The following is a 15,455-nucleotide window of genomic DNA, read 5'->3' on the forward strand; positions in this document are numbered from 1 at the left end:
AAAATTTCATTCATTATCTCAAATCATTAGTAAGAACAAACCACGAAGAAATATTCAGCTGTAGCATGAGAAAAATCTTAATTGTGGGCCCTTAAGTAATACTGGAATGGTGACCGATCCCAAAATAGCTTCTGGTTAGGGAAGTCTGGGTGAACAACTGGGGACTAACACAGAAGTGCACTCTCCCCTTTCCTCCTCCCCTGCTGTCCTCCCATCCAAATAATACTTAAAGACATAATCAAGTATTTGTGTAACTTTGTGGATGGCTTTAGGTCGCGTAAGAGTGCTTTGCCATACTGTTACAGAGTGCATAAAGGAATGTTGTTCTAGGGGTTGTTTTGCTTTTCGACCCTGTGAGAATCTATTCCTTTTGGTTGCTTGAGTTTGGTGAAGTTCTTGACTTGATTGGAAACATTATTACCAAGTGAATAGAAACTGGGTTGGCAGCGAAAAAAACCATGCTTTTACTTTGACTTTTGATTGTGGGGGTTTTGTTGTTTTTAAATAATTGCTTGCATCTTGGCTAGGTCACTTTCTTGGCATTCATTGTATGCAGTATTTGGGTTAGGACAACCAGTTGTTGTGAATACCCAGGTAATTACTCAGCTTCTGTTAGATGTTTTTTACTTCAATGTCATTGCTCAGAAATAAGATAACGAGAATGCCAGTTTTGAAATTACCTGTACTGTGTCAGAGGGTAGAGATCTAGCTTATTTTTTCAAATAGATTGCATAGTTGTTTTGGAAAAATCCTAGAGCAGTTGTCGTAGGAGTAACATAGGATATTTTTCTGTACCAGTGCAAAATGTACCACATGAGCGCTTCCTGACCAGTATAATCACAGTGAGAGTTGAGGTTGCCTTTTTTTTAAACTCATGTCAATGTGGGCAAAAAGGAGAATTTTAGGAAATTTTCAGTGATTGATGCTAGTGTAGTTCACCGATGCCAACCCAAATATCTGTGTGCCAGTTAATTCTGATAATCATGCAACTTACTGTTCTTGAAAGTGTTTTATTGAATTTTTGGTTCTTTTTTCCATTTGGTTTGCAACTCAAATGGAAAGAGATGCTAGAGCAAATCAAATTTGGTGTAAAGTTTTAATTGAAAAAAGTCTCCTGAATAGTTGGTACTTAAGAATGAGGTTTGCACTGAAAATGGCATGTATTCCATGATGCACACATACTTTTAAGGGAAGTCTAGAGATGGACAAATAATTATACACCAGAAATACTGAACTAAATAATTTCTGCCACAGTATGCAAGGATCCTTTAATAATTAGACAGTTTAAACTGTTAAAACCAGGAGTCAGTGCTAGCTGCCTTCTGTGGATGTGGTGATAGGACAAGGGGTAATGGTTTTAAACTAAAAGAAGGTAGATTTACATTAGATACAAGGAAGAAATTTTATATGATGAGGGTGGTGAGACGTTGCAGCAGGTTGCCCAGAGAAGTTGTGGATGCAGTCAAGTTGTAATCATGCTAGTCCAGTGCTTTGCTCTTCAGGCATTGCGTAACTCGCAGCTACAATGTTATAGAACCATTCCTGGAGCACTTCTGTGTAATTCACTGCTTTGCTTACTTATTCTTCTGCCTCCAAAGCAAGAGAGACTCTACAAAAAAATCCCTCTGAGCAGAAAATAGGGAGCATCAGTTTCTACTAGGCAGGCTAGAAAGCACCCGAGACCTATTTTGTCCTTGTGGTCGTTGTGCACTACTAGTTATACTACCCTCTTGAGGTTGATGTCATATTTGCAAAGGAGAAAATACTGCACACATTTACAGGTCCAAAGTTTTTTCTCTAGATCACCAGGAAACGTTGTTGGGTTTTTCTGTGTTGCTTGGGGTTTTTTTTTTGGTTTGTTTTCTTTTTTTTTTTTTTAAGACAACCTTAGAATGTTCTGTTCAGTAAGCTGGATAAGCAACACAGCATAATAGCCTGTACCTCAATTTTTATTCTATAGAATAGCTTAGTCATATTTTTTCTTCTTGGTGTGTAGACTGTATCCTGCACAACTCTGACAGAATTCTAGAAACAGCAATCCTAATTACAGTGCTTCTTATTTTAAGAAAGAATTTATGCAGTATCTCTGGCAGACAGTTTCTTTCCTGTACTGTTGGGCAGCTTATTGGCTGAGTGTTTCCGTAAAGTATGCTTGGAAAACATTAAGTATAAAAATAACACAAACAGTAGATCTGTTGTGGAAGTGATGATTAGAGTTCAGTGTAATAAATGCAACTTCAGTGCTCTTTCTGACTCTTCCCTTTCATAACACTTCTGCAGGTTTCAAAAAGTATGTGTCCACATCCTTACCCTAGGCTAGTCTTGGTTTAGTCTAGAATTCTTTACTCCTTTTTAATCTGCTTCCCCCTTCACTTCTAATTCTCATTTGCCTTCTGGCGGAGTATAGCACAAGACGGTGCTAGTGGCATCAAAGGGATCATTTCATTTAGGTGATTAATTCTGTGACAGGAAAAGAGAACATGTCTAATAAAAATTGCAGCTGTATTTACATTTATCGTATTAGCCTGTTAAAGAGTACTTTATAGAATGTCTTCACGAGGAAATTCTAGAAAATGTTCATGGATTATCAGATGTTCATCTGGGCTGAGGTACAGAAAAGAATATCTACTACATCGGAGCATACTGGTTTATCCATTTGAAGACATGAAAAATTACCTTGTACCTCTGATGTGTGCACCAGTATGGATATGGTTCTGAATCCAAGCAAGCTAACTGGAAACATGATTTTCTTTTTTTTTTTTTCCTTTTTTTTTTTTAAAAAAAAGAACAGGATATTAGATGGTTTCCTTGATAAGATCCATATTAACAAATCCCTTGGCAATTAAGCTAATTTGGCAACTGAAAGTTGAGTTCTTGTCCATCTAGTTTGTGTAGTTTATTACATGAACTATCTAGTTTAAGCTACTTTTAAACAAACAAACAAAAAACAACCCCACAAGTAATTGTAGTTTCAGCATAAGTTTTATTCTCTATTACAGATGTGTATCGAAGTGTAAGAAGAGGTTTCCACCAGTTTTAGAAAGGATTCATATAGCCTTCAAACACATCATTTAGAGTAATCACTATATTTACTAAGGAAAAGAGAAAATAAGAAAATAAGCCTGTATGTCAGCCTGTGATTAACCTTGTCCTTTATTATTTTTGTCTCTAGGTCTTGTATTCTTCCTTAAAAGATAATCTGTTCCAATGTCTGTCAGGGCAAACTGCTCAGGTTCATATACTTCTTTCTTCTTTAAAGTTGTGAAATCAGCTATAATTTCATTTTAAAGTAAAAATCAAAACAAATCAGGCCATCTAGTGCTGTCTTTGTCCTTCATCTTGCCTCAGTTTTTCATCTGAGTTTCTAAAAAGACAAAAGGTAAAGATTGTTTTGATAGATTATTTTGCTAGTCTTTTCTGAAAATCCTGTTTTGATAATCTGTCTAAAAGTTCTACAAGTGCTGAACCGAAAAAAAAAGGTGGCTTTCACATAGTTACATTCTATAAGGGCATATATGCATAAGACTGGTTTATTTGGATAATGGCCATAGAAGTAGCCCTTCAGAAGGAATTCAGAGGAAAATGGAGAGAGGAGCTTGGGGGAAGTCTTGGGAGCCTGAAAAGCAGGGTGAAAGCAGAAGCATAAAGTGATTGGTAGTTGGAATGTGTAACGCCAATATTAAGACTGATATAAACATTAAAACAGAAGATTCATAAAGATCAGCTTAATGTGCAAATGAAGTGTTACAGGATGTAAAGGTAAAAACCGGACAGCGTGTGGTGGGAGTTCGTCATTAGAACTTTAGTTACCAGTGAATCTGCTAGAACTATCTTAGTTACAATAATGTTTTTAATACTTTTCACCATGAAAATTGTGAAGGTCTTAGCTGAGAAAACAGAGAGATGCTGGGATTTAAGGGCAAGGGAAAAAAAAAAGATTGGTAGTGTAAGGAAAGGAAGCCTTTCCCTTCTGCCTAATATACTTTAATGTGATTCTTCAAAGTTCAACTAGCAGTTTCTGAACATCAGATACTTTAGTGGTTCTCTTAGTGGTAGATTAGTCTCAATCACTTCTGAAATGCTGCTCTGAATATCTTGCATGACAAATTAGATGACAAGAGTTGTTTGGTTTATGGTGTCGGTGTGTTTTAGTGGGTTTTGTTTGTTGTTTTTTTGTTTTTAATAAAAAGCTCTGCTTTTATGACTTGGTTGGCAGTACCTTTAGCATTCTCTTCAAGCATGTCCCCTAGCATCTTCTCCAGCGCTTGTCCATATTCTTGATACTCTTCTTCTGTTATCTTGACACCGATTTCAAAGGGAATATTAAGCTATAAAAACATTAAAAGACAGAGTTTAACAGACAAGTTCTGGACAAGGACATTGCAAGTTAATTTTATTCACGGGAACGATGATAAGCAAGAAGTATAAAAAGTCATTCTGTCTATTTGCTTATTAGTGCTGAGACGTGTAATCAAAATCTCAGAAACAGGGTGTATAGCTACTGCAGACCAAACTGCACAATAGACTGGAGGAGAGAAAACTTTGCAAGAAACTCATGTTATTATATGTTCGTTCTGAAATGTAAGTGAATCCTAAATAGGAGATTGTGATCTGATTTGCTGCTGCTAATTTCAAATCATTTCATACCATCAATGCTGGCAGTTTTCATCTGCCCTTTCCTACTTGCCTTTCAAGTTAAAAATGATTGTAGTTTTAATTTGTACTGCCTCCTGTGACAGAAATTGTATTACCCAACCCCACCTCTTAAACTTGTATGTGAGCAAGAAGAAAAAATACAAACCGTAATTTCAATACTGTTACTGTCATCTTCTGCCCCTGCTTCATCTGTATCCCAAAAGCCTTCTGTGCCTCGACGATGTAATTGCGCTGTGGTTTTTTTTGGATCCTTTTGTTGCTAGAAAGCAAGCAAAATAATATCCATATATTCTTTCCATAATCAAACTAGTCTGTAGTGGGAAACTGGAACCCATAATTAATACAGATGCAGCAAATTAGCTAAAGGCATTGTACACTTATGTATGTATAATATGTAGGTCTATAATAATTGTACTACCATTGCTGCATGCACTTTAATAGGAATTTGGTTTAAAGGTTCCTTAAAGAACAAGCACCTTACAGTTAATTTCCAAAGAAGATGCCAACAAATGATTTAAATGAATGCTTTCTCTTCAATTGTTCTTTTTTTTTTCCCAGATTATTAATTCTTAGTGAATGAAGTTAGATACATATTCTCATAGCTTGAATACAATGCTGATGGTTTGTTACAGAAGTTCTCTGGAATAACTCCTTCCTCTTCCAGAAAATAAATCTTCTGAAAGCTTCTCTGAACGCTGTAAAGAATATTGGTTTTAAGGACTTACAGATGAGGACAATCTTGAGAAAGTATTTTTCTGATTTTTTTTTTACCTGTGTTTTTTTATATTCAGGGCTTAAAAAACTAGAGCCAGCCAGAGTAGTTTCTGTCCAGAGGATGCTGTAAAGAATAATTCCCAGCAGAGCACCTCTGAGAAACATGTTTATCTTCGTGAGGCAGGGTATCAAACCTGAAAGCATAGGTTCAAAAATTAAACATATTTTACAATCTCTGTATTTAATTGAATCCAGATCCTGACTTGAATGACTTGAAATTATTTCTAAAGATGGATGTATAAAGCAAACACAATTTTTATATGCTAAAGGTAAAAATATCCTGTCCAAAAGAGGTTATTGCTTACAGTGTTTTCTTCTATAACTAAGATATAGTAACTGGAACAGACAGGTTAGTGGAGAGGAATTACACAGCAAAACCGGCAAAAGCTGAAAATGCTGTGAAACTTTACCTGGTTAGTTTCGTGGCTTCACCAAACATCTGCTTTCTGAAGCACTTTATATAGAGAGTGGAATATTTGTTCTGTGCTACAATATTCCTGGAAATGCAATCTGATATGTATTTAAATTCCTTGGAAACTTGGCCTGCTTGTAAGATAACAAAATCAACAAAAAAGTGAAAACAGTGCGTAGATCTGTTGCTGCGCTTATTTTTATGTATAATGAAATTGCGTAGGGAATGAAGTGAGAGTTTCCTTTTTTCCTGTGGCATTAACATTGTTCCTTTTAAAAATTAATTAATAGCTGTAACATGTATTTTTCAAAAAGGAAAAGCCCCAAACCCTTATTATCTGAGGTGGTGTAACAGAAGTGGAGAAGTTGAGCTTTATTCCTGACCTGTGGTGACAGCTATGTGTCTCATTTTTGCCTTTAAATGCATTCCCGCTCTTCTGTATTCTTTCCCAGATTCTGTTTTATAAGATTTTGTTGTCTTTTGCTGGAAGACTGAAACTGAAAGTGATACCTAGGAAATTTGGCTTCCATTACTCTAAAATCAGAATATTAACAAATTTTTAAAACTTCAGTGAAGATTAGTGGCAATGACTGAGGGTCTAGAAAAATCCCCTGAAAAGAAATCAGATTTTTTTTTTTTTCAACTTGAGCAAGAGTAAGAGAAAAGAAGGAATATATGATGAAGGATGACAAATTTGCAACTTTTGTGGCTTGTATTCTACTTTAATGTGAATGACATAGCTAATTTGTAGGATCCATTTTACACTGCAGCCCCACAAACTTCCAGTTGTAGGATTGAGGTAGGCATGGGAAATATGCAAAGATGAGAAGACAAGGACGAATTTAGTTAGACTTGCTGTTGGAGAAAATGTAACATGGAGCCATTTATAACCATCTTAACAGTGCTCTGGCTAAAGAAGAGTGTATCTTTAGCACATCTGTGAAGTTGGAAAACTAGGTTTATTTGCGGATGCAGTTCCATTTTGTTTTCTTCTGCAAACATGATTTAAGAGCTTTCCTCTTTCTGTGTCTCATGTTGCGGCTTTCTGGTTGATTATTTCACATATTGTGAGTCATGCTGTAAATCAGATTTGTGAAGCGATCCAAATATTAAAAGAAAACCACTTCTTAAATGTGTCTGGTATCAGCTGAATTGGTAAAACTGAGGAAGCTAATAACTGTGATAAGGGAGCTGAAAACAAATGGAGGTGATGGGTCAAAACGAAGCTAGGTGAAGAAAGCAACAAAGCTAGGTTAAGAAACTCTGATAGAGTTAATCTTCATCTTGGCTTTTATCTGTGGGCTTGTTAATAAAGATACCTGACAGCAGGCAGAGCTTCTGGATCCTACCAGAAACAATAAGGAAGCAGAAGCCCCTTGCATTTTCATAGCACACTGTGTTTTCTTCTGGGCTGGCCCCAGAATCAAGCTATTTCTGGATTCCCAACACGACAGAGATGTGTCCCCTGTAGCCCTGAGGAGCTTGGTCTTTGGATCAGCATCTACTGCTTTATAAAGGCCTGTCTGCACTCCAAAGTAGTGAGGAAAATAGAAGTGTGGGATATGGATTTCGATAAGCTGTTGTACAAAACAGTGTGATAACTCCTGTGGTTTTTGTTTGTTTTCTAAGTTTCAGGTGACCACAATTGTCATTAAAGACAGCCTAGTTACCAGTGTATTAGTAGGAGACATGCCAGAAACTTCATAAACTTAACAATGCAAATTGAATGATAGAACTTCATTTCTTATGTGGAAACTCCTTCCAGTCATCACAAGACACAAACTTTTCTTCTTCTCAGGCTAGATAGTGAAAGAGGAACGATGGTGCACTGTGGGCACAGGAGTGGCCACATTGGCGTTCATCAGACTGAGTAGCAATTTTAAGTTCTTCAGTGTGAAACTTATGTTGAGTATATTTTTTCTCTCTTTCTTTCCCCCAATCCTGACCCCAAGTATGAGAAGGAGGGGATCAGAGATCCAAAAACATGAGCCTTATTCTCAAGAGCAACTGAGAAACTTTCACCTAATGCTTATATTTTCAATGAATAAAATATGTAACTCTTAAATAATCTTTTGTCAATTTTAATTGTTGGGGATACTTTGATTATTACTTGAAACAATTTTAATACATTTCATCTTAAGTATGAAGGCATAACAGGCTGAACTGGGCCTTGCTGTTAAGTAGGTTTGAATTCTTAAGTATTAAAAATCATAAAATATAAGGGTAACTTTTAATAGGGTTAATTGTGGAACCTAATACCCTCACAGGCAAAACCTTTTCTTGTGTACTTAAGGAGTTAGTTAGTGCTCTTTTTCCTTAGAATGAAGTGTGGTAAAAGCTAACTAAGAATGAAGTTTCATTTTTGAGCCTTTTTATTGGTGGTAATGTGCTTGATTTCAAGTTTGTATAGTTTCCACAGCAGTTAAAGCCAACCCAAAACCCTCTCAGATGACCACGTACTCTGTATGGAAGAAGAACAAGTGGGTATGGTACTGGGAATGAAAGTTACAGTTATGATCTTATTAGAAATGGAAAACAGCTTGGGAAAAAATAGTGCTTTGCTGTATAATTTGAAATGGAACTGTTAGAATGTAATGCTAATTTCTAGATGAGTCGATTCTTTTTTTTGGGTAAGGCTACAGTGCATTTAAACAAGAACAGGAATGTTGCATACCTCTGTTGGTGTACAGAAAGATAATTCATGTTTGTGTTTCTGTGAGAGCAACTAGGATGTTATTTGGATAGTATAGATAACTATCATAAAGTGAGGTTTGTTTTTCTAGAAAAGGGTATAGTATCTGGACTATGCCAAAACAAAGATTGTGCCTAGGAACCACTACCTTGGAGAAGGAGGAAGGCTGTGAATTGTTCACTTGCGTTGCTTCAGTGCAACTGAAGAATAAAGGGAAAATGTGACCTTTAAGTACTTTCCCTCTTGGAGGGGAAGAGTGCTTCAGCTTTTAGCTGAAGGCATACTGAAATGTGGTTTGTTCGAGCCTAATATACTTGCCTGAAGTGCACTGGCACATAAGTTTAACTGAAGGCAAAAATTTGTTCTTTTTTACACTATATACCGTGTTAGTCTCTAGTGGAGTAATACCTTCCCAGCTATTACAAAGCTAATACCATGGATGGGAGGACAACATGACTGTGGCTTGAGTGAAGGTAGACTGTAGACAGCCTTGACAAGGCCCCTGTGAAAAGATTATTAAATACAGCACACCAGGCTTTAACCAATAGGACTTTATTCTGTATCTCAACAAAAAAAAAACCTGAGGTACAGTACAGAAGTGTGGCTAAAAAAAAAATCTTCCAATTATGGTTTGATTTATTGATGTTGGTTAAATAACCAAGTTTGAGATTATTGTAAAGCAAAAGACATATGCATTCCACTACTCCTTTTCATCTTCAGTAAAGCACAGAGACTTTCACATATCCAAGCACTTATTTTAAGGAAGAGCTAAGCACCACTTCACTACTACCAGTAGGGCTAGCTAGCATGCTGTCATCTAATGCTGAAAACTCCAGCCCTTCCCCTCACTTGAAACAAAGTTCTGGCCTTTGATGGGACACAGTATTTGTCCCCTTGCACAAAGGAGGGGGGTACACACCTTGTCACGATGATAGCCGCCTCCTGTTCCTACTCAAGTGCTTGAAGTCTGACCACAGCATATCCAATTAAATTTGATCCCTAAACCAGAGAAGTAGGGTACAATTTCTACAGCATGAAGGAGTAGTATAAGGCACAGTACTTTGCTATGTTCTTTACCTTAAATTGAAGGGAATGTAAATTAAGGCTGATTATCAACATATTGTAGCCTCCCAGAAATAGTTATAGAGTGCTCATAAAATTGGATAATTGTTGTTTCCCATGTTCATGTCCAGTTTAGATAAAATCAGTTCTTATCTGGTTCAAGAAACATTGCAAATCAGGTATAGTGATCACTTGTTGCAGCTGAAACATTCACTCATGCATCACTGCTCGTTCTGCTGCCCTTCTGTAATGGCAGACACCCCTCCTTGGCCCTTGTTGACATCGCTGATACATGCCCACAGTCCGTCTACCGATTCCTTCCATAGCGTGACCTCAAAAACACATCAGGAAGAAGTTTCAGCCTTAATACATTCTCAGTTTCCCATTTCCTGGCAATTGTCACTAGTTTGGTGACAGTCTACAGTTACAGAAGTCAAGTGTTGCAGCGTTGTTCTAAGTATCAAGTTATTTGTTGCTGTATACTGAATAATCATCCAGTGGTAAAGGGAGAGTACGTGAATTCTGCTGTTAGTACCCTACAAAATAAAGTTAAGCCTGCATTTCTAATCTCCAGTAAGGACTAAGAATGCAGTGCAAGTAGTTTGCCAAAGGTTAGGATCTTCCTCCCCTTTTGATAAGTCAAAAGAAAAAAAATCACCATCGCAGCAAAGGAGAATCTACAACAGCCTTAACTTAAACAAAAGTGACAATAGCTTTTCTGAAAATATGGCATGCAGGAGTAAAAGCCAAGGCAGCAGTACTCACTTTATTGTCTCCTCCAGACACTGCAAGAATATTTGCAGTAATGGACCAACTCACATGCCAGACAACATCATTGAACTTGTGCAGCAACTTTGGTGACCATGAATTTCCAGAGGCATCATCACATGTCCAGATAAACACTCTGCCATCCTACAAAAGCAAGCAGTCCGAGGTGGTTGGACCACTGGTTATAAACACAGAAAAAAAATCACCTTGATTGCACCTATGGCTACACTTCCAAATCACAGCTCCGATATGAACCCTAGATGTGTTTACATGCATTTTTGCTCAACACAGCAAAGGGGCTGTTTTCTTACTAGCTAAAAGCAAAATAAGAGTACAACTTTCTGATGAGAAAAACTACATGCAAAAGGTGACTTGCAAACACCAGAGAAGAGCTCCCAAAATACATATATATCAGCTGAATTTTTTCCCCAGAATGAGATTTTGCTTTCCAGTCACATGACAGCAAGTTAGCAGCTTACCAAGTAATCTTCTTGCTATAAGAAAAAGCATTTACAGAATTATGAGCAGCAAGAATACTACAGTCAATGTGAAGGTTGAGGACATCAGAGGATAGAATGCCAGTTATTAGAAAACAGTATTTTTAGCTGGAAGTTCAGTGCATTTGATCCAGAGACATTAAAATACAATTTTAGTTTGAAGGTCTTCCTCATAGTGAGACCATCCTGCTCATGATTTTCAAAATAAAAGATAGTCTTTGGTACAGAGCCACACACGCACAAACCTTTGCCCAGAAATGCTTCCACAGGGCGTCTGAGTTTGGGAGGAACAGGAATCAAAGGCTCTTATGCACAGACCCAGATACAGCAAAGGATTGCCAAGAGGACCTGTTACAGCAGTTCTACCCTTATTATTCCTTTACTTTCTTCCCCTTTTCTCTAGTAAATGGAAGCGAGGGCATTGAGAGCCTGCCTCTGTCGCCAATAGAAGCCTCACCTGTGAGCAGCTAGCAATGGTACTTGTTGGCAAACCTATGGATGGAGCCCAGGCTACATCTCGAACCCAGTCACTATGAGCCTCCAGCTTCTGCTCTTCTTTCCACTGCCCATCTTCTTCCCTGAAAACACACTTATGCAGTTAGAAGGGTGGCAGCCAGTCATATTTCTTATCTCCTGTTCCGGAAGGCTTTGGTTTTGTGGCTTTCGGACTCCTGGTTTATGCAGATAATACAAAGCACAAGTGTTCCCCACTCTTCTCCAAAAACCTCTATGGCTTAAACTGACAAAATCCCTTCTGGGGACAGAAAGCAGCATAGGCAAAGAGCATTCGATCTTCAGTTACTGTACAGAAATCTGCCATTGTCCAAGTGACAGAGGTAATCAAAGACAATTAGAAAGCCACTTTCCAAAATAAGATTAAGCAGAGCTGACACAAATGGCTATAACCATGTAAGAGATCGTACATCACTAAGTTGTTTCCATTTTTAAAGCACTTCTCTAAAACAGTAATTCAAAGATGAAAGCATAAAGGTGTTGAAAATATTACTTGACATACTAACAGGGACATTCAAAGACTACAAAGGATATCAAGTTTTGTAAGTTCTTAAGTCTGGCAACAGAGCACTTACTTCCAGATCTTGACAAGGTTGTCACAGCCACCAGAGGCAAATCTTTTGATGTAGTTTGGTTTTTGACCCGATGGTTGTTCTATAAGGCTTCCTGGTACAACAGCAGGAGCCCAGCTAACTGCATTACATCCAATCTATTTAAAGAAAAAAAATCATTATTAAAAGCTGCTTACTTAATAAATAAATAAAAGCTGCTGAGGGGGCAAAGGACACCTAGCATACTCTCTGTTGGGGGGGACGGGCAGGAATAAGCCCATCTTATGAAAACAGGAGTCTTGCACAATGCTGGGTGGATATAGGATGAATCAGAAATCCAGACACAGTCTAGTCTCAGTAAGACACTTTCTAGTCTCAGAAAGCCTTAGGTAGCTAAGTAACTGATTTATGTGCAAATATCATCTTGGATATGTAAACAGTGGAGACAGAGATATAAACTGAAAAGACACAAGACATACGCGGTTGCTAAGATTTAGGAATGCAGGAATAGAGGGAACCTGTGGGTCTGGAGCCTAATTTCCTTTTATTGAGAGCCACTGCCATTAGCTTATCAAGTTCTGCTTAAGCAAAAAAATCTCCACTATTTTGGAAAAACATGAGTCCTGCAGTTTTTCCAGCTTCAGTTTATTCACAGTCAGTTTGTACAGGTGTTCTGAGTACCAAAGTCATTTCCTACCAGGTAACTTCCAGCACTGTGTTTAACAATAATGCTTAATAAACAAGTAGGATCAGTGCTGTTTAGTAACCTTCACATGTCTTGTTTTCTACTTCATTTTAGTGACTACAAAGTATACCTTCCCACTCTGGATTAATTTAAAACAAGTTATTCTTGGTTCTGGAAAATGTTTCACATAATTTCATTGTATTTCAGTATTTATCTAGTCTACAAGTTCTTTGAGGCATCAACTCGGTGCTTATCTGTAGCTCCAGGAACCCTGTACTGCTCCAAAGGAACAGACTTACCGTATGTGCATTGCTGATCTTTTTGACTTCCCATTGTCCGTCACCCGTGTAGCTCAATAACGAAATGGCCCCATCAGAGCTCCCACAGGCCAGGATCAATCCATAGTCATGTGGTGCCCAGCAGACAGAATTCACTATGAAGGGCGAGACAGACTGGATTACAACACAGTGACTACCTAAAATTGACTAACCAAATCACTGACTGATAGTGGAATAGTCACTAAAAGTGAGCAGCTGTGAAAGCTAAGAATAAGAGTCTTAGCATTCCTGAATTTCAGCAAAGCCAGTCAATTAACATTGTTTACTGAATGACAGAAAACTGCTTCATTCTTGGCACCCTTTTAGAATGAGAACACCAAAAGAGCACTCTTAATGAGAGATTAAAAACTCTGACTATCCCCTGCAACAGTGAAGAGTATCGCTGACTCTAGAACAAAAGCTGAATGGCAGGCATAGTGTTTAAAGCCTAGATTAGCAACAAAACTGGAGACTTCTCAGATGTGCATGTAGGAAGACCAATCATCTGAACAAAACAGTTTCCATTGTAAAACAAAAAGCAGCATACTAAAATCCACCTTTTTCCTTTCTTCCTGTAGTGGATACACACAATATTTTCCTCAAGAATGCAGTACCCTTGTATATTTGCAAGCTGATTGATTTGTGAAACAGCTTCTATGCAAACATTGTATGAATCAGGACAGGAGGTTATCCAGCAATATGACATTACGTAAATGTTCTGTTTATGCTGAATAGACTTACTGTCTCTCCATTAATTTATCACTACCTGTTTCATAGAGGCTTTCTTCCTAAACACTGATGGGTTTATTCCAACCTTTCTGAATCTTCTCTTACCCCCAGTCCCACTTCCCAGCTCCAGACCCCATATACCTGAGGAATCATGCCCTGTGTACTCGTATGTCTTTTCCCAAGTGCCATTTTCTTCCTTCCAGATAATAACCTTCCTGTCATAGGAACAGGAAGCCAAGATATTTCCATACATAGGATGAGCCCAGGCGACCTGCCACACGGGACCTTCATGCCTGCAAGAAACAATGCTATTTGGAAAAGCTGAGAGAAACCCATTCCAGTGGCAGCTGTTTCACAGCCATCATTATTGTAAATGGGTGTTCTGTAAGTGGTTAATGCAGTGATATGAAGAATATCAGTAATGCCAAGATGAAAAACAGCATACAGGACTGTCAGACAAAGCCACTGCCGTTGAAAACAATTCCAAACATTTATCCTTATATTAGCAATTAAAATTGTGAGTTTACTTCTTGAAAATTGTAGGTGTCAAGTATTTAATGAATGAAAAAGCCCCAGTGTTATTTCTAACTGGCTCTCTGTCCCCCCCTCACAGCTCTGAAGAGTTGTTTAGCAACAACCAGCCATAGTAATTATTGCCTTGGAGGAATTTACCATGCATCTTATGTTTCCAAGAGGCAAAATGACAAAACATTAAAGATTTCCACAGATTAAAATCTTCTGTTTACGACACTTTACCCTCTCAGGTCTGCAATGAGGATTTGCCCTCCATTCCGAACATCAAAGATTTTCACGGATCTGTCTGAAGAACAGGTCGCTAACCGCGTGCCATAGTAATCCATCTGAGCATCATGCTGCAAGGCGATGGAAAAGCTGCTGTCAGCACGTGTGAGTTCTGCTTTGTTAACAAATCTTACATTTTAAAAAGTAGCTGTAAGAGTTGTGAACAGATGACTTGAGTTAAAAAGCATAGTTTTTAAGCAATCCAGACAAGCCACATGAGTCATTATTTCCCCAATTGCTGTTTTCACTAACTATACAAATGTTACGCAGAAGTAATCTAGGGAACTCAGAGCAGTAATGCACAGCACTTTCAGGAGAGGACAGGAAATTAGTGCCACTGACTGTAAAGCCTTGACCAGTTATGTATTTTTGTTTAATATGTCAAGTGGATGTAAGAATACTGACTTCTCTTATTTATGTTTGAAATGTCATTATTTAACTGGGCTCCTTGCTTCTACAAACTACTTTGAAATGTTTCCTCTTACCCTTACCTACACATCTGCTCCCAGAAACATCCACATAAAGGAAAATCAGTTTCATCTGCTGAAGTTCGGTACCATTTAGTATACATATACATACTGTTTCATAGAAGCGAGCAGACACAAGCCTAGGCATGAAAATTACAGTTTTAAATAATTTCTCCTTCCCCCGGTAGCTATGTATTCCTGTCCATACGAAATAGCGCTATCAGAACTTCAGGCAGTATTCTCCATCTAATACCCCACGTGCATCGTTTTATACAGGTCTGTACATCATACTCTTCACCCCTCACGAGAAACTGCATTAAAGCAGTTCTGTTAAAACTGGGGAGAGCACAGAACCGGGCGGTGTTTTCGCTGAAGAAAAGCAGCCCCCCACACACTTACTATCATGTCCTCGTGAGAGGTGTCCACGGTGTTAATTACCGAGACCTGCGGGGGGAGAGGAGAAACAAGAACAAGCACACCGCACATCAAAGCCTGGCGACTAACACGGCGACGCGTGGCCGAGGGCGGGGA

General features: G+C 38.2%; 2 protein-coding genes across 2 annotated transcripts; both read right to left on the reverse strand.

Annotated features, from left to right (window-relative positions):
• Positions 1-2,967: 2,967 nt before the first annotated feature.
• Positions 2,968-5,558, reverse strand: GHRL (ghrelin/obestatin prepropeptide). Its single transcript, XM_009579060.1, has 4 exons — positions 5,428-5,558; positions 4,802-4,915; positions 4,220-4,328; positions 2,968-3,364 (listed from the first exon to the last, which is right to left on the reverse strand). Exons 1-4 carry the CDS (start codon positions 5,533-5,535, stop codon positions 3,345-3,347), a joined length of 351 nt encoding a protein of 116 aa, XP_009577355.1. The 5' UTR covers positions 5,536-5,558; the 3' UTR covers positions 2,968-3,344.
• A 3,507-nt stretch (positions 5,559-9,065) lies between these two features.
• Positions 9,066-15,410, reverse strand: SEC13 (SEC13 homolog (S. cerevisiae)). The gene is made up of 8 exons (XM_009579062.1): positions 15,324-15,410; positions 14,413-14,528; positions 13,798-13,949; positions 12,910-13,043; positions 11,950-12,083; positions 11,319-11,439; positions 10,362-10,508; positions 9,066-9,928 (listed from the first exon to the last, which is right to left on the reverse strand). Exons 1-8 carry the CDS (start codon positions 15,408-15,410, stop codon positions 9,818-9,820), a joined length of 1,002 nt encoding a protein of 333 aa, XP_009577357.1. The 3' UTR covers positions 9,066-9,817.
• Positions 15,411-15,455: the final 45 nt, after the last annotated feature.

Source organism: Fulmarus glacialis, unplaced genomic scaffold (genome assembly GCF_000690835.1).
Source record: "Fulmarus glacialis isolate BGI_N327 unplaced genomic scaffold, ASM69083v1 scaffold46685, whole genome shotgun sequence".
NCBI lineage: Eukaryota > Metazoa > Chordata > Aves > Procellariiformes > Procellariidae > Fulmarus > Fulmarus glacialis.

Coding starts and splice junctions, on each gene's coding strand:
- SEC13 (XM_009579062.1), bottom strand. CDS start 15,410: ATGTGCGGTGTGCTTGTTCTTGTTTCTCCTCTCCCCCCGCAGGTCTCG. Junction 13,044..13,797: donor CACAGGGCATGATTCCTCAG/GTATATGGGGTC, acceptor CGCCCTTCATAG/TGAATTCTGTCTGCTGGGCA. Junction 11,440..11,949: donor AACCTTGTCAAGATCTGGAA/GTAAGTGCTCTG, acceptor GTGTGTTTTCAG/GGAAGAAGATGGGCAGTGGA.
- GHRL (XM_009579060.1), bottom strand. CDS start 5,535: ATGTTTCTCAGAGGTGCTCTGCTGGGAATTATTCTTTACAGCATCCTC. Junction 4,916..5,427: donor CTGAATATAAAAAAACACAG/GTAAAAAAAAAA, acceptor CTTGCTTTCTAG/CAACAAAAGGATCCAAAAAA. Junction 4,329..4,801: donor GTAACAGTATTGAAATTACG/GTTTGTATTTTT, acceptor ATGTTTTTATAG/CTTAATATTCCCTTTGAAAT.